The sequence below is a fragment of the Hemiscyllium ocellatum genome, chromosome 32 (genome assembly GCF_020745735.1).
Source record: "Hemiscyllium ocellatum isolate sHemOce1 chromosome 32, sHemOce1.pat.X.cur, whole genome shotgun sequence".
Taxonomy (NCBI): Eukaryota; Metazoa; Chordata; class Chondrichthyes; order Orectolobiformes; family Hemiscylliidae; genus Hemiscyllium; species Hemiscyllium ocellatum.
The window spans coordinates 33,588,930-33,611,984 of record NC_083432.1 but is presented as its reverse complement, the minus strand read 5'-3'; the positions used below and the strand labels follow the sequence as shown (position 1 = coordinate 33,611,984).

The window sequence follows — 23,055 nt, the reverse complement described above, 5'->3', positions numbered from 1 at the left end:
CTGATCTGGCCAGTTACTACCCTCATCAGATCTACTTACAATTATCAACAAAGTAATGGAAGGAGCTTTTGACAGTGCTATCAAGTGGCACTTGAAAGGCAATAATCCTGCTGACTGATTGGGTCAGAGCTGAAAATGTGTTGCTGGTTAAAGCGCAGCAGGTCAGGCAGCATCTAAGGAACAGGAATCCTGATGAAGGGCTTATGCCCGAAATGTCGAATTTCCTGTTCCTTGGATGCTGCCTGACCTACTGAGCTTTAACCAGCAACACATTTTCAGCTCTGATCTCCAGCATCTGCAGACCTCACTTTTTACTCGACTGATTGGGTCAGTTTGGATTTCACTCAAGCCACTTGAGTTTCTGGCTACAGTACAGCCTTGATCCCAAGCTTGGATAAAAAAAGGTGAGGAAAGGTAAGGGTGACTGGCCAAGAGAACTTCAAGAAATTTGAACAAAATTGAAGTTATTGGGAGTCAGGTGGAAACATCCACTGGCTGGTTTCAAATTTCACACAAAGTAATATGGTTATGGTTGTTAAAGGTTAATTGTCTCAGTCATAGGACTGCAGTCTAGGAGTTTCTCAGTATAGCGTTGCAGCCACACTGTTTTCAGCTACTTCATCAATAATCTTCTCTTGATCATAGGATCAGAAGTGAGGACGTTCGGTCTTGATCACACAGTGTTCAGCGACATTTCTAAATTTAGAAGCAGTTTGTGTCAATAATTCACAAGGACAATATACAGCCTTGGGCAAACAATATTCATGCTACACAAGTGCCAAGCCATGACAATCTCCAAAAAATGGGAATCGAACCTCCTCCCTTTTGATATTCAAAAGAATTGCCATCACTGAATCCCTCCCTGTTAGCATCCTGAGATTTACTATTGACTAGCAGCTTAACTGGACTGGTCGTATATATGAAGGTACAGTGGATGTTGGGAGATCTGAAATAGACACAAGGTGCTGGAGAAAACTCAGCATGTCTGGCAGCATATGTTGAGAGAGCAACAGAATTAATGTTTTGAGTCCAATATGATTTCTTCGAAACTTTGGTGTTGTAAAAAAGTTATGTTGGACTTGCAAGGTTAACTTTCTTTCTTCCTCCACAGATATTACCAGACATGCAGTCATATAAATACCTTTGTTATAAAAATAAGTCAGAGGCCAGGAATTTTATGACAATTAACTCTCTTCCTGACTCCCCAAGCCTATTCACTATCTATAACATACAAGTCAGGATTGTAATGTAATACACAGCACTTACCTGGCTCCAACAACACTGATGAAACTTGACACCATCCAGAACAAAGCAGCCCACTTGCGTTCATCTATTCTTCACTCTCCCTTCGCAGCCAGTGTATAGAGGCAGCAGAGTGCATGGTCTGTAAGAAACACGGGAGCACTCACCAAGGGTTTCTTTGGCAGCATCTTTTAAATCCACAAGCTGTCCCATCCAGAAGGACAAGGGTGGTAGATGTAAAGGTCCACCTTCATGCTGTCCCACAAGACAGACTATATTGCAATTCCTTCACTATTAACCTGGAACTCCCTAACAGCACTGTGAATGTCCTAGCACCACATGAACAAAATAATGATACAAAAAGGTGGCTCACCAGTATCCTCAAGGGCTTTATGAATGGGTACAAAATCTTAACCTGCTCACCACCACCTCTCCAAGGGCATTTATGGTTAGGCATTAAGTGCTGGCAGGGACACCCACATAAGAATTTTAAAAACCTTCAGCTAATTTAACTTGAAATGGACTTGACTCCTTAAGGTAATTTGGAATGTTATGTATTTTACTTTGCACATCTTAACTACCTGGCACATATTCTGGCTATGCTGATGTTTACACTAATTAAGGCTTTTTTGTTTTGCACATTCCCAGCAGATCTAAATCGATATCTAATAGTTCTGTATTCTGGAGAGCAACTTTCTCTAAAATACCCATGTTTCTCAAAATGCTTGCGATTAGCAACAGGAAGTTTTATTTTCCTGCTGTGATGAAATTCTCCTCATAACGAAAGTAGAGGTGAAGTACCATTGTTTAAAGTGGTGACGTACAGACTCTGATCAAAATTATCATTGTTCCTCCTTGCAGAAGTCTATCTACCACCAACAAAGGGAAAGGTGTGCCAAATGGTAAAGGGCATCAAGGCAGGTCCCTCTAAGTACTATGAAAGGGCAATTACATATGCATGATCATAACAACAACTTACGTTTATGCAGCACCTTTAATATGATAGATTCTGAGGCACCTCACAGAAGCATTATCATTCAAAATCTAATGCCAAGCCATATAAAAAGATGTTCAGTGAGATGACAAAAGCTTAATCAAGGAGGTCGATTTTACATTGTGACCTAAAGGCGACAAAGAATTGGAAAGGTTACCACAAACTGTGAAGCGTTTAAAATTGGAGATGTTCAAATAGCAGGGTCATAGGGTGAAGGAGGTTACAGATGTGAGGCCATGGATGATTTCAAATATAAGAATGAGAATTTTAAAATGGATTTTCTGAAAAATTGGAAGCAAAGTTATATCTTCGCATGTAGGGGTGAAAAATGAATGAATTGGAATGTATTAGAATGCAGACAAAAGAAGTTTCCACAGGGTGGTCAGTGGGGGTTTAGTTTGTGGAGCATTGAAGTAATCAGTGGAGGGAACAAAGCATGAATTCAGGTTTAAGTGTCAGATGAGCTAGGGTAGTGGTGACCACTGGCAATTTTAAATCCCCAAAAGTAGACACAATGATGATGAACATGTGAAGTTAGAAACTCAGTTTGGGATCAGATAGGGTAGGAGAAAGTGAGGACTGCAGATGCTGGAGATCAGAGCTGAAAATGTGTTGCTGGAAAAGCGCAGCAGGTCAGGCAGCATCCAAGGAGCAGGACAATCGACGTTTCGGGCATAAGCCCTTCTTCAGGAATGAGGGTAGCACATTACAATTTGGGTCAGCCTCAGACTGTGGCTGAGGTGTGGAACAGAGTTCATGGGGGTGGGGGGGGGAAACCAAAATCAATGGCTTTAATCTTTTCAATATTTATTTGGACTGAGCTTCTACATGGACGGGATTCTTGCTATTCCATTGACAGCTGTCAAAGAGACTTGGGCTATGAACAGTAGATCAGTTCTTAGTGTGTGAACAATTGTATCGATAGTCTTTATGTATCAGGATGTTCTTTTGGAATTACTTGTATTGTGACTTGAGCAAAATATTATTTTCGAAATGATGTTACAACAAATACGTTTTTAATGTTTTTTATACACGTACCTTAATGTTTAATCCTGGAGGACCTCTTTTTTTGTCTCTCAGTCCTCTCCGCTTTATGGTGGACATCTTGTGCACACAGTAGGAATGTATTATTTTTGTCATGTTGTTGGACTGATAATTAAGAGTTTTGAGAAAGCTGTGGTGTGATAATTAAGATGAGGAAGCACGAAAGAACTCTAGATGGACCTGTTCAGGAAAGGGTCCACCAGAAGACTAGATGATGTATCTAAAAATATATATTTCTTCAAAAGATTTTTCCCTTCCTCTTTTCTCCTCAAGACACAATGGCTCTTTGCGGAGGCACATTTTCCCACATTGTTTGTTCTCTTGTCTTTGGAACATTATTCATGTGTAAACAATGATCACAGTTATTTATAGCTGAGTCCTGTTCTGACAAAGGGCCACTGAACCTGAAACGTTAACTTTGACTTCTCTCCACAGATGCTGCCAGACCTGCTGAACTTTTCTAGAAATTTCTGTTTTTGTTTTCAAATGTACGCTTTGGTACACATTCAGTGGACAATTGTAGTGCATTCTTAAGCTCCAAGGAAGTGATGTCATAATTAAAACCTCACCCTCAAACAGCAGACAGTGCTCAAAGGGATTTAGTTATTGAAAGGCAAAGTCTTAACAGAAAACTCAAATGTAATGGAGAAATTAAACAAGATTTCAAAATGATACCTGAAGGAAGAGGAAGAAATTTAAGCAAGAGCTAGAGAGATTTGGAGTGGATTGTAAAGGTTGCCTAAATGAGCCAGACATTTATCTAGACAGGCTGTTCATTATTAGAGTTCGTGCTTGCTATGCCAATGGGCTTCTTACAGCAACAAGGCCTATTAACGTTTTTACAGGGTAGCATTTCAAGAGTAACTCCTTTTGTAGAGAGAGCCTCATACCTAACCCTTGACTAAAATATTTAGATCAACGCCAGGCACTGTGGCCACACTGATGGAAAATCAGGACATGAGGACTGATTTGACAGGGCCCCACTACAGGTTGGAAAGAGCACTTCCCTCTTTCACTCTCTCCTAACTTTTCAGTATATTATGATAGTGGATGAAAGCAATTATCCTCATATTGAAAGTACCGTCATGCGATTACTTCCTATATTTTAGAGCTACCAGGTGTTGGCCAAGTATTTTTTAATATAATAATTACTTAGAAAATATATGTTAGAATTGTGATTTTGAGAAAACATTTTCATAAGTGGACAATTATTTGTGCTTTTAATATTTAAAAATATGTAAAATTATGTCATTGTAAGCATGAGATGAAAACTGAGCATTGTCTGGTTGAAGGAAAAAAATCACCCATTCCTGTGCTGCTCACAAGTCTCTTATGCCTGTAGAAAACAAAACTCTTGATCACTTGTCCCTTTCCTTATATTTCCATGTAAATGAATAATTAAAATATCCAGCAGCTAACTACATAAATGGAACTAATTTCAGTATTTTAATTGTTAACCACAAGATTGATTTCTTCTAGCCTGAGTGCACCTAAATACGCTACCAGGATGCCAAAACTTACACCGGCTAGGAATGTAGCAAATCAGAGTAGCAACCGCTCAAGGGACTTGAAGATGAAGGTAAGGCCTCTTCCATTATAACATGAACCAGAATTTTGGAATGGTACAAAGATATAACTCATATCTAATGCCCCAAATTTTAAAGGTAAAATTAGTCTGTTAAACCATCAGCATTTTTGGAGGGTATACACATGCTCAGAACAACTTGGAAATCCAAAGATTGCTGTCAGTAATGATGCATTAGTCCAGAGGATGTACTTTTGAGGCACCATCCCCTCCTCCTCCAGCCCGCAGAAACAAACCTATCTCCCTTTGTCGAACTGACAAGAAGTTCCAATTTTACATTTGTGCCTTTGATATCAAAGCCCTTCAGAAAGGTAAACCTTGCTAAATGTGGTGTAACTTAGTTTTATCAACATGTTGAGCCAACTTCACAATTACTGCAAAACATGTTTACAGCCCCGAGAAGATAATTTTGTATTGGAGAAATGCAGTGCTCCATTATGTTACAAAAGTTTGCACACTTGATTTTACCTTTATTTTGGCTTTAATCTTATCCTAATCATAAGATATAAAATCAAAATTGTAGAATATTAATTGCTTTTAATGTCCTTGTTTGCTGAATGTGAGTATTTCAATATGACAGGCTGCTTCACTGCTTGCTGATATCACTGTGATTGTACAAATCATTGACTTAGTGCCTGATTTTAAACTGCCGTTGGAGAAGGGAGATCTGTGCCACAGGGATTAGTAGGTCCTTTGTGAATGATTTTCTTCAAGGTCAATGGCAAGTGCCTTTGCATTGCCACTTACAGCAGAATCAGGGCCTATGTGCATTGGATTACCTGCTAGGTGTCACAGCCAATTATTAATGAGATCTTTTTTGCTATCATTAGTGAATGGAGGAAATAGGACTGATGTAATACTGTGTGCTTCCTGTTTTTGCCATCATAAATTGTTTCTACTTTTTCACACCTCTTATAATCTTCCATTTTGCTTGCTTTTGTGGGCCATTGTTGTACTCTGGTTTGTTTAGCTGTTGACATCATTTGGGTTCCAGATGTCTGTTCTATTCCTTCCTTTCTCACTCCCTAGAGAAAAGAAATGCAAAACAAACACACTGTTAGTTCTATTTATGCAAATCTGTGCTTCTGTTAGAGGAAATAACTCTTACCTATTTTTTTTTTCCTTTTATAATTGACCATGCTACATCCAGAAATTTTATATGAGTCTGGGAATAGTTTCTACCATATTTTACATACTGAATATGCACATAGCTTTGTGATCCCAAAGAACAGTTGGCCACAAATTAAAATGTAATAAAAGCAAATCCCATAGCTTTCAGATTTACACAAGATTTACTCAATAGTAAAAAATATCTTTTTGCAAATAATACTGATTGTGCAGCAGGGGCTGAGGGACTATCGTGACGTAGAAAGTGCTCATTCATTTCATGTATGACACCTGTTCCTGATTAGATAACAGGTTGGATGTGATGGTTTGACACGCTGTTCTGTTGGAATGGTGCTGTATCCAATATAAAACAAAGAACTGTAGATGCTGGAGTCTTGAATCCAATGAATACTAACAAGGCAGTGACTGACACACCCAAATTCTATGAAGTCAGCAAATTTAAAGAGAAAATACTTGCCTTCCCATTTGGTCTCAAGATTCTGACACTGGCAGAATAGACTGACTAGATTAGATGTAAAATTTAAAACAAAAATGAATTACAACTAGAGTCATTTATGGTTGATGAATTGTCACAACCTTTTAGAAAGGTTCATAGGTCAGTCTCGACCTCAAAACTGATCTATAGGTAGGCATACCTGGTATAACCTGTTCTGGGGTGATCTGAATTTTGAATGGATAGGTTTCTGTGGTTTCACTAATTTATTGTTAATGACTTACAAATACGATGACCAGCAGTCAATTAGAACATCATCAGCGCTATTTTTCATTCGCTTATTTATTTCTGCTTTTATTATCATGTGCACTCAAGTGCAGGAGTATAATAAAAGCATGTACAATGTTGGCACTCGCAGTACCATCTTAGGTACAAAGATACCTACATAGGTACAGGTAGTAGCATAAAGAAAAAGTTAAAATTAAGACATTACCATTGATCTTAGCGTCACGAAGTTAAAAGTTAACTTTACAGTCTTTCCTAATATGAAGTGGAAAATAAGCGGAATAAAGATAAAGGTTCATGCTGTTGATTTAATGATATGAGGTCCTTTACAGTCAACTTGAATGAGTTTACATTCCATCTTTCTCTTTGGTACATATGACTTACATTAAATAGTTGAACCACTTGCTCTTTGTGTTCATTTTAATCAATCATTTGAAGAACCTCTCAGTTGAAGTTTGTTTAGTTCAGTAAAACTGAGGCCCTGCTAGCTATATCCAGTGCTTGATTGAAGATGAATGATAACAGTATTGATTACATCGAGTTGGGTGAAATTTTCAATGAAATTTTACACTTTGGCTTATGAAAATTCGATAGAGTGGAAACTTTGTCCTTCTACGTGAGGTGAGTGTCACTGGCAAGACCAGATTTATCATTCTTAATTGCCCTTGGGCAGGTGGTGATGAGCTGCCTTTGTAAACGAGTGCACTCCACGTGCTGTACGTACACCCACAGTGCTGTCAGGAAACAAGTTCCAAGTTTTTAACCAAACAACAGTGAATAATTAGCAGTGGTTCCAAGTCAGGTGATTTTTGAGGCTAACTTCCAGATGTTGAAATTTCAAGGCATCTACTGCTGTTGTACTTTTGGTGGCAGACGTTGCATGTTTAAGATGCTTTTTAAAGAACATTGTGGAATTATTGCATTTTGTTGATGGAACATACAGCTGCAAACTGTGTTATTGGTGGAGGGACCGAGTGCTTAAGATGTAACATGAGGCGCTGACCAAGTAGGCTTCTTTATACTGGATGATGTTGAGCTTGACAGTTGTTGGAGTTGCATTCATTAAGGCAAATAGCGATGATTGCATCACACTCATGACTTGTGCCTTCCAGGTTGACAGTCTTTGGGGAATGTGGTGCTGGAAAAACACATAAGGGTCAGGCAGCATCCAAGGAACAGGAGAATCGATGTTTCGGGCATAAGCCCTTCATCACGAATTATTCAATTTCTGTTCATGGTGGGGGTTCAATTACGTAAATGTCACGAAATGTTAAGGAGGGCTGATTAGATGCTCTCTTGTTGGCTTTAACCATTGCCTTTTACATGTGTAGCATGAATGTTAATTGCCAGTTATCTGTCCAAGCTTGAATATAATCCAGACCTTCACCTGACGGTTTGCTTCAATATTTGAGGTATCTCAAATGGGACTGAACACTGTGAAATCATTTGTAAATATCCCCACTTCTGAATTTCAAATGAGTTACAGTCAATGTCATTGGGCTGTTACTTCACCTTGGCAAAACCCTTCACAGTTTCTGGACTATTTCAGAACATTTTCTTGTCTTTTTTTCCCGAGGCTAAGCGATTTATATAATGTTCAGAGTGCATAGCACATGATATCTTGAGAGAGTACTGAGATCAAGGGATAGTTATCAGGTCCAGGAGCTGTTAAGTGTTTGCTGACTGAGCTTAAAGTTTTGTCTGCATTTAGGGGCAGAATTGACCAATTTATCAGCTTGGATTTTACAAGCTACTCAATGCAAGACCATTCAATGAGTGTAGCAGTGTTTTGTGAAGAATGCAATCCAGCAGTTTCTTATCAGACTTCAAAAAGACAGTGAGAATTTAGATTGTACTTCAGGTACTCTTTGGAGTTATTTTTAAGAACATAAAATACAAGAATTTTATGAGTCTTGTGTGCTGTCTATGGAGAGGGTCTATCTCCCCACCATACCGTGTTGTCAATGATGTAAGAGGGATGGAGAGCAAATCTCGGATTTCCACACTTGATGATCTGAAGTATGTAAATGCTAACCCTCAAGTTTTGTCTTGCTCAGAATGATACTGAAAATCATTACCAGACACTAAAAGATCCAAGAAGCAGATATTTTATAGTAATGAAGAATCGAGTCAACTTAATAATGTTGTATGATTCCATACAAGAGGAGAAATTGGTTGAAAAAAGCAAGTGCTCTGCACCTCCATTCTTTGTTGACTAGACTGCTATTTTATCTGAAACGTGTTGGTGTTCACTTCGTGGGAAATGTGTGGGTTTTTTTTGTGTTTGGTTGACTGTCCTTTCTTGACCTATTCTTTTCACTTGGTCATCCAAAAGTGGCATTGCTTGTGAGTATCAAAGTGATAAAAGCTTCTGTCTGAGATTTTTCTGTTGCTGCTATACATTGTTTATTCTCTGGCTTTAATAATGTATTTGGGGTCAAAGTTTCTGCGCTTTGTATTTAGGTGCCTTAGAAAAGAATATAACAAACTAAATCTGACTCTTTTAATGTTTGTAATGTTTAAACAAACAGAATCAGGAAACAATAGAGAAGTAATTCATTCATGAAGTGTGGGTAATACTGGCAAAGCCAACGTTTATTGTTCAACCCTAATTGCCCTTTAGAAGATGGTGGTGAACTTCCTTCTTAAACTACTGCAGTCCTTGTAGTGAAAGGACTCTCACAGTGCTGCTAGCAGTAAAGGGAACACGGAACATTTCCAAAGAAATTGTTGTGTGACATGGAGGCGAATCTGAAGGTGATGGTGTTCCTTTCTGCCTTGACCTTTTACATGATAGAGGTTACAGGTATCATTACATCAAAGGGTTACTTAAAATTGATCACTATCTTGGCCAGGGCTTAATTGAGGTGAATTTCATTTTTCCACATAAAGTCCACAAATATAAAAAAGAATAGAGCATTGCAAATTAGCACATTGATAATTAGAGTCATTGTATTATTAGGATTCACAGTTTAGCAGTCATTTGAATTTACTCATTTTGTAGATGAGACACAACGTTGGTCTATTCTTAAATCTTGTTTTATATCTAACTCAGCTGTTCTGAATTCCATGTCTGATAGCCCTTCTAAGATCTATTTGTGGGTAGCAAGTCGTGACACTTAGAATTTGAGAGTGATCTCACCAAAGTAAGTGGATTTATCATCAGATTTTAGAGGAATCGCCAATGAAATTTTGATGAGTTGCTACCATGTTTTTTGTAAATACCACATATTGCAATTACATTGCAGTTCTGGTGAATGGGGTGCCAGTTATCCTGAACAATATTGATCTTCTTGATTTTTGATGGGATTGCATTTATCCAGGCAGTTAGAGAGTATTCCATCACATTTCTGACATGCGCTTTCTCTGTGGTGCAAATGTTTTGGGGAGACAGGGAATGAATCATTCAGCACAGAATATCCAGCCTCTGACCAGCTCTCGTAGCTACAGTATTTATTTGATAGGTCCAGTTATGTTACTGGTCCGTGATATCCCTGAGATATTGTTCAGTATATAAAAGTTGCTCTAGTTCAAATATGAAGATTATTCATGAATGCCAAATCTCTAACAAATGCAATGAAAATTCTCATTCCCTTCTTGTGTGTTTATTTCATGGAAACAATTATTTACCAAGTGCTCACTTGCTGATTTGACTACGTTTATTTTAACAGGACGTCCCCATGGGAAAGGATAGCATTGAAGCAGCCAATCTTCTCATGCTAGAAAGACTAGCTAAGGTAATGGCTCCTACTCCAGGTGGACCAAGTTGGAAGGACTATGAATCAAAAACGTAGGACATTGTTTTACATTGCTTCTCTCATATTAAATTAGCAGAACAATATTATTGTGTTCATTCTTTAATATTTAAAATCTTAGAGAAGTTAAATGGATTACTGGCTTTTTAAAAAAATCTGGCTTATCACCATATGAGTTGGTGGTAGTAAGAAAATGCAATAAAAAAACACTATTTATTTATAGAATGTAGGTATAACTAGCAAAGCCAGTATTTCTGATTATCTCTAATTGTCCTTACAATTGTGTTGTGCTGCATTCTGAAACTACTAAAGTCCCTGTGGAATAAGCGCACCCAAATTGCTACATTGGGGTGCACTGGGATTGTGACCTAGCAATGATGAAGGACAGTAACTTATTTCCAAGTCAGGATGATGAGTGGCTTAGAGTGCAGCTTGGAGGTGCTGGTATTTCCTTGATGGTACTGCTTCCTCCCTGTGGAGGTCAAAGTTGCAGATTTTGCAGGGCATAGAGCCAGAGAGTTGTGTTGTATGGACACAGACGCTTCAGTCCAACTTGCTCATGCCAACCAGATATCCTAAATTAATCTAGATGCACTTGCCAGTGTTTTGTTCATATCCCTCTAAACCCTTACTATTCATGTACCCATCCAGATGTCTTTTAAATGTTGTAGAGTCATAGAGATTACAGCATGAAAACAGACCCTTCGGTCCAACCTATCTATGCCGACCAGATATCCCAACCCAATCTAGTCCCACCTGCCAGCACCAGACCCATATCCCTCCAAACACTTCCTGTTCATATACCCATCCAAATGTCTTTTAAATGTTGCAAATGTACCAGCCTCCTCCACTTCCTCAGGCAGCACATTCCATACACATACCATCCTTTGCTTGAAAACGTTGCCCCTTAGGTATCTTTTATATCTTATCCCTCTCACCCTAAATCTATGCCCTCTAGTTCTGGACTCCCCCACCCCAAGATAAAGACTTTGTTCATTTACCTGTCCAGGCCCCTCATAATTTTGTAAACCTTAGTCTCTGATGCTCCAGGGAAAACAGCTCCAGCCTGTTGAACCTCTCCCTAGAGTTGAAATCCTCCAACCCTGGCAACATCCTTGTAAGTCTTTTCTGAACCCTTTCAAGTTTCACAACATCTTTACAGTAGGAAGGAGACCAGAATTGCACGCAATATTCCAACATGCCCTAACTAATGTCCTGTACAGCTGCAACATGACCTCCCAAATCCTTACTTAGTATTCTGACCAGTAAAGGAAAGCATACCAAATGCCTTCTTCACTATCCTAACTACCTGTGACTCCACTTTCAAGGAGCTATGAACCTGCATTCCAAGGTCTCTTCGTTCAGCAACATTCCCTAGGCCCTTGCCATTAAGTGTATAAGTCCCACTAAGATTTGCTTTCCCAAAATGCAGCACCTCACATTTATCTGAATTAAACTCCATCTGCCACTTCTCAGCCCATTGGCCCATCTGATCAAGATCCTGTTGTAATTTGAGTAACCCTCTTCGCTGTCCACTACACCTCCAATTTTGGTGTCATCTGCAAACTTTACTAACTAAACCTCTTATGCTCATATCCAAATCATTTATATAAATCACGAAAAGTAGAGGACCCAGCACCTATCCTTGTGGCACTCCACTGATCTCAGGCCTCCCGTCTGAAAAACAACCCTCCACCACCACCCTCTGTCTTCCACCTTGGAGCCAGTTCTGTAACCAAATGGCCAATTGTACCAGCCTCCATCACTTCCTCTGGCAGTCCATTCCATACACTCATCACCCTCTGCTTGGAAAAGTTGTCCTTTAGATCCCTTTTACATCTTTCCCCTCTCACCTTAAACCTATACCCTCTAGTTTTGGACTCCTTTACCTTGAGGCTTGGCTATTCATCTTATCCCTGCTCCTCATGATTTTATAAACTTCTATAAGGTCACCCCTCAGCCTCTGATACTCAAGGTAAAATAGCCGCAGCCTATTCAGCCTCTCTCCATAACTCAAACCCTCCAGCCCTGGCAATATCCTTGTAAGTCTGTTCTGCACCCTTTCAAGTTTCACAATATCCTTCCTATTGAAGGGAGATCAGAATTGCATGCAGTATTCCAACAGTGCCCTGACCAATATTCTGTGCAGCTGCAACATGACCTCCCAACTCCTCTACTCAATGCACTGACCAATAAGGCAAGCATACCAAATGCCTTTTTCACTACTCTGTCTACATGTGACTCCACTTTCAAGGAAGTATGAACCTACATGTTTTGGCAATGCTCCCCAAGGAACTTACCATTGTTAAGAAACATTTATTTGCTGCACTGTATATTGTAGATGATGCATACTACACCTCCATTCGGCACGTGGAGAGGGGAGTGAATGTGATGACAGTCAAACAATATTGTTTCACCTTTGAAGGTGTTGTGCTTCTTCATGTTAGGATTAGGCAAACTGTTAGCATACTGTCACACTCGGGACATGTATTTTATAAGTAATGAAAATTTTTGGGGGGGTCTGGCAGTAAGTCATTCTTCACAATATTGATGAGGCTAATCTCGTTCAAGTTCTGTTCAGTAGTAGTCCTAGAATATTGATAATGGGACACAATAATAATTTCCTTAAATGCCAAGGCAAAATGACCAGACTCTCCCTTCTTGGAAAAAAACATTGTCTGAAACTTATGTTATTTGTTACATCAGGCCAAATCTGGATATTGATGAAATCTCGCTACTTGTGGGCACAAACTGCTTCATTACCTGATAAATTATGAATGAAACTGAATAAGGTGCAATCCTTAATGAGCTTTCCACTTCTGACCTTATAAGCAGTAGGAACTTTAGTGGGTCTGCTCTGTCATTCATTAAGATCATGGTTAATCTACTTCAAACTATCAGGTCTTTAAGACTTGGCTTCCAAAGATTTGTAAAAATTTCACAACAGTCTACAACTTTTCACTTTGTAAATGTAGTTATCTTGCCAAATTGTTGACATTGATTTTCAACTGAGCCATCTTCTATCTCATTTTTTTTTCCATTTTTCATCATCTACCACCACCATCATACATCTGTGCCATACATTGGGTGTTCTGAGATTTAAAATAAGTCATCTGCTTTTAATCTCCTAGGGAAGAAAATTATATATATTAACCTGCTAAGATCCAGGGATAAAAATAATTCATTTTTTCTCGAGGGTCTTGTTAGAGAAAGATAACTGCTTAATTTTTTTTATTTTCAAGGGCTCTTTCTACATTATCACACAGGAGTTTGGAATATCATTCTTCCTTAATTCCTTGGTATTTCATCTCAAATTTACTTTTAAAGTACAATTCCCAATTTACAATAATAAACTAAAATCTGATTTAACTCAAGTTCCAACTGTTTGACATAATGAAACCCATCGTATATAGGCAAAAGCGGTTAGTGTACGTTAGTAACAGACCTGCATGGTTACATATGGTAATGTGTACTGCATCTCTGAAGGTACCAATGCGTTTTATGCAGCTTCATATCTCTCATGAATGATGGAATGAAGCAGTGGGGATTCAATCTAAAGCTGCAGAATACAGAATTCAGAATATGGAAGATGCAATCAGGAAAAAAATAAGCACAGGTGGTTTGAATAAAGTCAGTCGCAAGTGGCATAAATTACCTGTGGAGAAGCTTGCTCATTTAGTGACAGTGCAGACTACAATCCAAATATATTGAGGAACTTGTTCAGGGTTTTGAATTCTTTACTCACTTCCTGACTGTAGCATTCATTTATGGGTCTGCTGTAATATTCACAGTATTGGCTTCAGAGGTGTTTAAAGTTATGAAGTGTTTTGATAGAGCAAAAAAGCAGAAACTGTTTCCGGTGACAAAAAGGTTGGCCACCAGAAGAGAGATATTTAAGATGATTTGAAAAATAAGGAGAAATGGCTTGACGAAAATGACAAATGGAGAAAGTTGTTATATGGAAGGATGGTGAAGAGCCATTTCTTGGAAATGGATATTTTATAAATATTCTGAAAGGAAAAAGAAGAATGCCGACTGTAGAGAGATGCCAAGTCCTTCCATTTCTCTCCTCCTTTCCTGAGCTCTCAATAATTCAGCACATGTGAAGCAGAACTGTTTTATGAATTATAAAATAATTAGGGCTGGTCTGAAGAAAATGTTTTGTGATTTTTGAATGTTAGTATGCAAATCATTTTATGATTACAATCAAACCAACTGAATTTTGTGTATTGTGTTATGATCAGACCCCAGGTGAGGTTCCAAATGTTATGTCTCCAGATGCTATACACCAAATTGTTAAACTCCCAAACAAGAAAGAATTAACTGCCCCACGCCCCTTTATTCACGTGCCTCTTTGTTTAGTTGCAACGTTAATTTGAAAAAAACCCTTGTGAATGTCTTTCCCTCAGACCAATTGAATTTGTGTTGTAAAAGGAGCCAAGTAGGCTTTCTTGAGTTGAAGAGATAATAATGCAACACTTGTACACATACGAGAAATGAAAAGCAAGTCCAAAAGAAAGTTAAAATACATTCAGTCTCTCAACCTTTTGTAAAGAGTAGATAGTGGAATACTGATAATTGAGTAGGTGAATTCACGATTCTTAATTTTGTAGATTGATTGAAATTCTTTTGTCTTTTTCCTTTTGACTCTATAGATGGCTGCTAACACTGAATGAAAGATTCCTTTAACAGCAGGGTTGGCTAATGGGTAGTACTTTGACTGTGACCTTTTGCATCAGGTTAGCACTCAAACTCAGGCTAGTACACATGAGTACTCAGCCCGCTGGCATGTATCACCTCAGCTCCTAGCATACCTTCTTCCATGAACACACCCAGAGCAGGGTGGAGCTGGGGTTTATCCACTGGTTGTGTATTGTTGTGAAAACGCAAGGCACAAAACATGTCGCTCACCAGACTGCTGTTTTTTCCTTCCATCATGTTCCCAGTCAGATAATTTCTCAGAGATTACAACTCACTTTATAGTGCATTTATCCACTTTTAAGTCTATCCCTTGGAAGCTTTTCTGTCACTTCACAGTTGACATTTTAGGGTCAGTCTGTCCAGACAGCCACTGGATTTACATTTGAAGTCAACTTTGTTGTACTGTTGTTCTTTCAAAAACACATTGGAATTATAAGTTAGATATGCCCAAAGGTGATCGAAGTCTACAGTCTGTGGTTATGACAAAAATGACCACAAAACATATTCGAGGTTGAAGAGGGAGAAAAAAGCTAACATCTGTACAGTAAGTTACACAGTGCTCTGGACCACCAATCGCAGCTTTCTTCCATTTCTCACTTCTTGCTCTTTCAATTGTGGATACTATCTCTGGAGGAGCAGCAAGGGGAAAGGGAGGGAATCTGTGCTTGGAGGAGTGTCTCCTGACAGATTCTGTCTCCTGCATTCAGGCTTCTCGAATCAAATCTGCTTTATGTTCAGGGTGTCAAATGTTGAATCCTGTGCCCTGTCTTTAAGTGTTTCCGCGCTGTTTGTAAATTGTTCAAGGTGAATTTGTTTGCTGCCCCTGTTTTTTTGATCTCTGCTAAGAACATCAGCCTTTGCACTGTCAACTTTGCCAGACCCACTGCACTAAGAGCCAAACTTTGAACAATTCACGTCAGTATTTTTCATTTCTAATGGACAGCATTCTGGTTGAAAGTATTACATACTCCTGATGCTACCTGGCTTGCTGTGTTCTTCCAGCCTCCTCCTTGTATTCAATATAGATAAACCCATCTAGGCTTCTGGAAATGAACTGTGTGAAATAATATGAAGTGCTATAATTTCCATTCTTGTAAAAGATGGCCAATTCACATCATCACCCGCAGTGTTTGTCCAAGTGGTCAGCATTTCTCAATACCAATGATTAGCAGTTTACAATGAGCTGATGCATGCAAACAGTTTGATTAAAATGAAAGCAACTCATTGATATTAAGTTGTTATACATATCTGCCCGAGGAATTATGAACACAACAAGTTTTCATTTTCACCTGTTAAATACTTGGAAACTTTCTAAATGGCCGATTCAAATACCTGAAACTTTAGTGCAGAATAACAGAGTAAAAGTTTAATTGTCAGCCTTGTAATATGTTATTCTCATTCAACTCACAGATTAAAGTGCAAATGTCACTAGTCTCTGTGTAGGCCATGTTGTAGGTTCTGATGGAAGGTCATTGACATATGACATTAACTCTGTTTCTCTGTCCGCAGGCGCTGCAAGAGCTGCCCAGTATTTCCACCATCATCAACTTTATTTTATATTGCTTAACGTGTTGAAAAAAGCTGAATTGTAACATTGTTATCATGATACACCACAAAGACTGACAAAAGAAACTTAAATAATGGAGTTTTAGTTGATTTATTATTTTGAACAAATATACTAGAATCATAGAGTCATAGAGATGTACAGCATGGAAACAGATCCTTCGGTCCAACCCGTCCATGCCGACCAGATATCCCAACCCAAGCTAGTCCCATCTGCCAGCACCCGGCCCATATCCCTCCAAACCCTTCCTATTCATATACCCATCTAAATGCCTCTTAAACGTTGCAATTGTACCAGCCTCCACCATATCCTCGGGCAGCTCATTCCATACACGTACCATCCTCTGCGTGAAAAAGTTGCCCCTTAGATCTCTTTTATATCTTTCCCCTCTCACCCTAAACCTATGCCGTCTAGTTCTGGACTCCCCGATCCCAGGGAAAAGACTTGGTCTATTTATCCTATCCATGCCCCTCATAATTTTGTAAACCTCTATAAGGTCACCCCTCAGCCCCCGACGCTCCAGGGAAAACAGCCCCAGCCTGTTCAGCCTCTCCTTGTAGCTCAGGTCCTCCAACCCTCGCAACATCCTTGTCAATCTTTTCTGAACCCTTTCAAGTTTCACAACGCCTTTCCGATAGGAAGGAGACCAGAATTGCACGCAGTATTCCAACAGTGTCCTGTACAGCTGCAACATGACCTCCCAACTCCTGTACTCAATACTCTGACCAATAAAGGAAAGCATACCAAACACCTTCTTCACTATCCTATCTATCTGTGACTCCACTTTCAAGGAGCTATGAACCTGCACTCCAAGGTCTCTTTGTTCAGCAACACTCCCTAGGACCTTACCATTAAATGCATAAGTCCTGCTAAGATTTACTTTCCCAAAATGCAGCACCTCGCATTTATCTGAATTAAACTCCATCTGCCACTTCTCAGCCCATTGGCCCATATGGTCCAGATTCTGTTGGTATCATCTGCAAACTTACTAATTGTACCTCTTATGCTTGCATCCAAATCGTAGAGGGCCCAGCACCGCTCCTTGTGGCACTCCACTCGTCACCGACCTCCAGTCTGGAAAACAACCCTCCACCACCACCCTCTGAGCCAGTTCTGTATCCAGATGGCTAGTTCTCCCTGTATTCCATGAGATCAAACCTTGCTAATCAGTCTCCCATGGGAAACTTTGTCGAACGCCTTACTGAAGTCCATATAGATCACATCAACTGCTCTGCCCTCATCAATCTTCTTTGTTACTTCTTCAAAAACTCAATCAAGTCTGTGAGACATGATTTCCCACTCACAAAGCCATGTTGACTATCCCGAATCAGTCCTTGTCTTTCCAAATACATTTGCATCCTGTCCCTTAGGATTCCCTCCAACAAATTGCCTACCACCGAGTTCAGGCTCACTGGTCTATAGTTCACTGGCTTGTCTTTACCACCCTTCTTAAACAGTGGCACCATGTTTGCCAAACTCCAGTCTTCCGGCACCTCACCTGTGACTATCGATGATACAAATATTTCAGCAAGAGGCCCAGCAATCACTTCTCTAGCTTCCCACAGAGTTCTCAAGTACACCTGATCAGGTCCTGGGATTTATCCATCTTTAACCGTTTCAAGACATCCAGCACTTCCTCCTCTGTAATCTGGAGATTTTGGAAGATGTCACCATCTATTTCCCTACAGTCTATATCTTCCATATCCTTTTCCACAGTAAATACTGATGCAAGATATTCATTTAGTATCTCCCCCATTTTCTGTGGCTCCACACAAAGGCCGCCTTGCTGATCTTTGAGGGGCCCTATTCTCTCCCCACTTACCCTTTTGTCTTTAATATATTTGTAAAAACACTTTGGATTCTTCTTAATTCTATTTGCCAAAGCTATCTCATGTCCCCGTTTTGCCCTCCTGCTTTCCCTCTTAAGTATACTCCTACTTTCTTTATACTCTAAGGATTCACTCAATCTATCCTGTCTATACCTGACATGTGCTTCCTTCTTTTTCTTAATCAAACCCTCAATTTCTTTTGTTATCCAGCATTCCCTATACCTTCCAGCCTTCCCTTTCACCCTGACAGGAATATACTTTCTCTGGACTCTCATTATCTCATTTCTGAAGGTTTCCCATTTTCCAGCCATCCCTTTACCTGCGAACATCTGCCTCCAATCAGCTTTCGAAAGTTCTTGCCTAATACTGTCAAAATTGGCCTTTCTCCAGTTTAGAACAAGAACTTTTAGATCTGGTCTATCCTTTTCCATCACAATTTTACAACGAATAGAATTATGGTCGCTGGCCCCAAAGTGCTCTCCCACTGACACCTCAGTCATCTGCCCTGCCTTATTTCCCAAGACTAGGTCAAGTTTTGCACCTTCTTTAGTAGGTACATCCACATACTGAATCAGAAAATTGTCTTGTGCACACTTAAGAAATTCCTCTCCATCTAAACCTTTAACACTATGGCATCCCAGTCGATGTTTGGAAAGTTAAAATCTCCTACCATAACTACCCTATTGTTCTTACAGATAGCTGAGATCTCCTTACAAATTTGTTTCTCAATTTCCCTCTGACTATTGGGGGGTCTATATTACAATCCCAGTAAGGTGATCATCCCTTTCTTATTTCTCAGTTGCACCCAAATAACTTCCCTGGATGTATTTCTGGGAATATCCTCCCTCAGCACAGCTGTAATACTATCCCTTATCAAAAATGCAACTCCCCCTCCTCTCTTGCCTCCTCCCTTTCTATCCTTCCTGTCGCATTTGTATCCTGGAATATTAAGCTGCCAGTCCTGCCCATCTCTGAGCCATGTTTCTGTAATTGCTATGATATCCCAGTCCTATGTCCCTAACCATGCCCTGAGTTCATGTGCCTTCCCTGTTAGGCCCCTTGCATTGAAATAAATGCAGTTTAATTTATTAGTCCTACCTTGTTCTGCCTGCCCTGACTGTTTGACTCACTTCTGTTCTCAGCTGTACCCGTCTCTCTCCATGGTTCCCACCCTCCCACCTTGCTAGTTTAAATCCTCCCAGCAGTTCTAGCAAATTTCCCTGCCATTATATTAGTTCCCTTCCAATTTAGGTGCAATCCATATACAGGTCACTTCTACCCCAAAAGAGATTCCAATGATCCAAAAATGTGAATTCTTCTCCCATACACCAGCCCCTCAGCCATGCATTCATCTGCTCTATCTTCCTATTTCGTTCCTCACTAGCTCGTAGCACTGGGAGTAATCCAGATATTACTACCTTTGAGCAACTTCTTTTTAAATTTCTGCCTAACTCTCTGTAATCTCCCTTCAGAGTCTCAACCTTTTCCCTTCCAAAGTTGTTGGTTCCAATGTGGACAATGACCCCCTGCTGGCCCCTCTCCTCCGTGAGAACATTCTGCACCCTCTCTGAGACATCCTTGATCCTGGCACCAGGGAAACAACATACCATTCTGCTTTTACTCTGCTGGCCACAGAAACGTCTGTCTGTACCTCTGACTACAGAATCCCCTAACACAATTGATCTCTTGGAAGCCGACGTACTCCTCATTGCATTAGAGCCAGTCTCAATACCAGAAACTTGGCTGTTTGTGCTACGTTCCCCTGAGAATCCATCACCCCCTACATTTTCAAAAAAAGACTTTTCTGTTTGAAATGGATATATCCACAAAAGACTCCTGCCCTAGGTGCCAACCTCTCACCCTTCCTGGAGTTAATCCATCTATGTGACTGTATCTGAGACTTTCCCCCCTTCCTATAACTGCCATCCATCACATACTGTGGCCGTTGCAAATTCCTCATTGCTTCTGTCTCTCCAGCCGATCCACTCGATCTGATAAGATTCGCATCCAACAGCATTTATGGCAGATATAATCCGCAGTAACCCTTAAACTCCCACATCTGACAAGAAGTATATATCACTGCAAAGGCCATTTTTGCTCCTTCACAATCTACAGACTCAGAAAATAATACCATCCTATTCCTCTACAAACACTGCCCCAGGTTAAATTAATAGCTATGGCTTACATTTTAAGTTTAATCAAGAGACTCTCTCTCTCTCTCCTTTTTTTTACCCAAAGTTCCAAAACAATGCAACAGCATATAAAACAGTAATTGATCCTCCTGGAATTCCAGGAAATTTCCACCAACATCTAAAATACCTCAAAAAAGGAGCAGCTCTTACAGCCAGAAAGTTTTCCCGTCCTCCATCTTGAATTACCCAGAATCCCACCTCAAATGACTCATTAATACATTGAACTTCAAAAATTGAGTGAGATTTGATTTTATTAATGGCTATAGATAAACCAGGATTGTTTTTGATTTATGTGATATAATTCAGGATTCACAAGCATTGTACTTTGCAAAGTACAAAGCTTTCGAGTACGGTAATTGTAAGGTAGTCACGTTAATGTGTGACAATATATGCATCTGATTCACTTTGGTGGGAATATTAACAGTATTACTATGTGTCTGACCTCTAACAACAAAAGCACATACTCAGAAGTTTCTTTGATTGTGATTTTGATTGATGTCATACCATTTATTAATCAAATTGAATACTCAGACACATAGGATATTTGAAAAGTGACTATTTTAATAGATTGCCATGATTTGAACTAATTATAAGATCACTGAAAATTATTTGTTATATCTTGATACATTAAAACTATCAACAGATAAGATATTAAGCGAACATAAACTACCCATTATATGATTAACAACAGTATTATTCATAAATATTTTCGGTATAATATTTTTATTTTTTAAACGATGCAAGTTGATCAACAGAGTGCACCTAACAAGACTACATACCCCTGGTCTAACTGAGTTGTGTTAGTTAACCACAAAACTCATTTCCTTTAGTTATGGAGCGAGTCACCGATCAACAGGGCTTCCTAGCATTCCCAAGGACAAAGGTGGAATGAAACAGAAGAGACAGAAATATAGCACAAGTGACCAGAATGATAAATGGAAGGTAGGATCCACTTCTCAACATTTATTGCATGTGGTCTATTTGTTTTAATTTTTCCTCTCTTTAAATGAAGCCAGTAAGTAGGTGTAATTGCTTTTCCATCTAATGCCATTCAATTGTTTGCCTATTGGTTTGTGAGCCGATTGTTTCTGTGTCATCAGTGCATCAGCTTATCTTGTCTTTTCCAAATGTGTGCATTTTGTAACCATTATCTCTGAATCAGGAGCAAGAACTATAGAAAAGATCAAATAGTTTTTTAACTGAAGGGGAACAAAATAGTTTGAAACACAAATGGAAGTGCCATAGATACTTTACAATTGTGGTTCTTATCTAATGCCATCTACAATGTGTTATTCTCAGATCTAGTTTTTTTTAATTAATCAAGTCAAATGTTCTTTTACAGGATATAAACCAAAAGCTTCCTCCTGTTTCCTCAAACCATAAGAAAAATGAGAACTGAAAGATCACCATTAAGGATTTGATAAGAAGCTGGAGTGATAGTTCAGTGACAGCTGCTTTTTGAAGTGCTTTATTGATATTCTGTGTTGATCATTGTACTCTGTTTCTTTACGGGGTAAATAAACTGCAGTTAATAAAACTGTTCACTGACATGATTCAGTCATCTTTGGTTAAACTAGTGTTCCTTTTCCACTCCCTTCACCTGAAATTCAATTCAAATACAGTTGGACACAAGCAAATGCCATAGCTACTGGAAATTTGAAATACAAACAGAAACTGTGGAAAATACCCAGGTTGAGCAGCACTTTTGGAAATGAAACACTTAACACTACAGGTCCATGGAAAGTTAGAAATGCAGTAATTTTTTCTCAACTGTAAGTGGTGAGGGGAAGCAGGGAGGATGACCAAACAATAATTGGAAAAACAGGAGAGAATAATTGACAAAAGCATTGATGGTGAATGGCCAAAAGGCGGTGGTCATGTTTAAAACGTTTATTCTTAAGTCAATGATGGGTAAGTTGTTAGAAGAAATTTTAAGGGGTGGAATTTACATGCATTTGGAAAGGCAAGCACTGATTAGGGATAGTCAGCAGAGCTTTGTGCATGGGAAATCGTGTCTCACTGACGGGATTCAGTTTTTTGAAGGCGTGACAAGATTGACGAAAACAGAACAGTAGATGTTATCTACATGGACTTCAGCAAAGTGTTCAACCAAGTTCCGCAAGGTTAGTAAAGTTAGATCACATAGGATCAAGGGAAACTAGCCAATTGGATACAAAATTGGCTTGACTGTTGGAGACAGAGGGTGGTGGTAGAGGGTTGTTTTTCAGACTGGAGGCCTATGACCAGCGGTGTGTGACAAGAGTCAATGCTGGGCCCACTGCTTTTTGTAATTTATATAAATG

At 39.3% G+C, this 23,055-nt stretch overlaps 1 protein-coding gene across 2 annotated transcripts in view; it reads left to right on the top strand.

The window, feature by feature from the left end:
• LOC132831027 (uncharacterized) overlaps nt 1-22,159 on the top strand; it is a 44,318-nt gene extending 22,159 nt beyond the window's left edge. For both annotated transcript variants that reach the window (XM_060849060.1, XM_060849061.1), the window contains 4 exons: nt 4,760-4,859; nt 10,383-10,501; nt 21,583-21,694; nt 22,095-22,159. In XM_060849060.1, the coding sequence (XP_060705043.1) occupies nt 4,760-4,859; nt 10,383-10,501; nt 21,583-21,694; nt 22,095-22,151 (388 nt within the window). In that variant the 3' untranslated portion in view covers nt 22,152-22,159. The remainder of the gene's footprint in view (nt 1-4,759; nt 4,860-10,382; nt 10,502-21,582; nt 21,695-22,094) is intronic.
• The last annotated feature ends 896 nt before the right edge of the window (nt 22,160-23,055 follow it).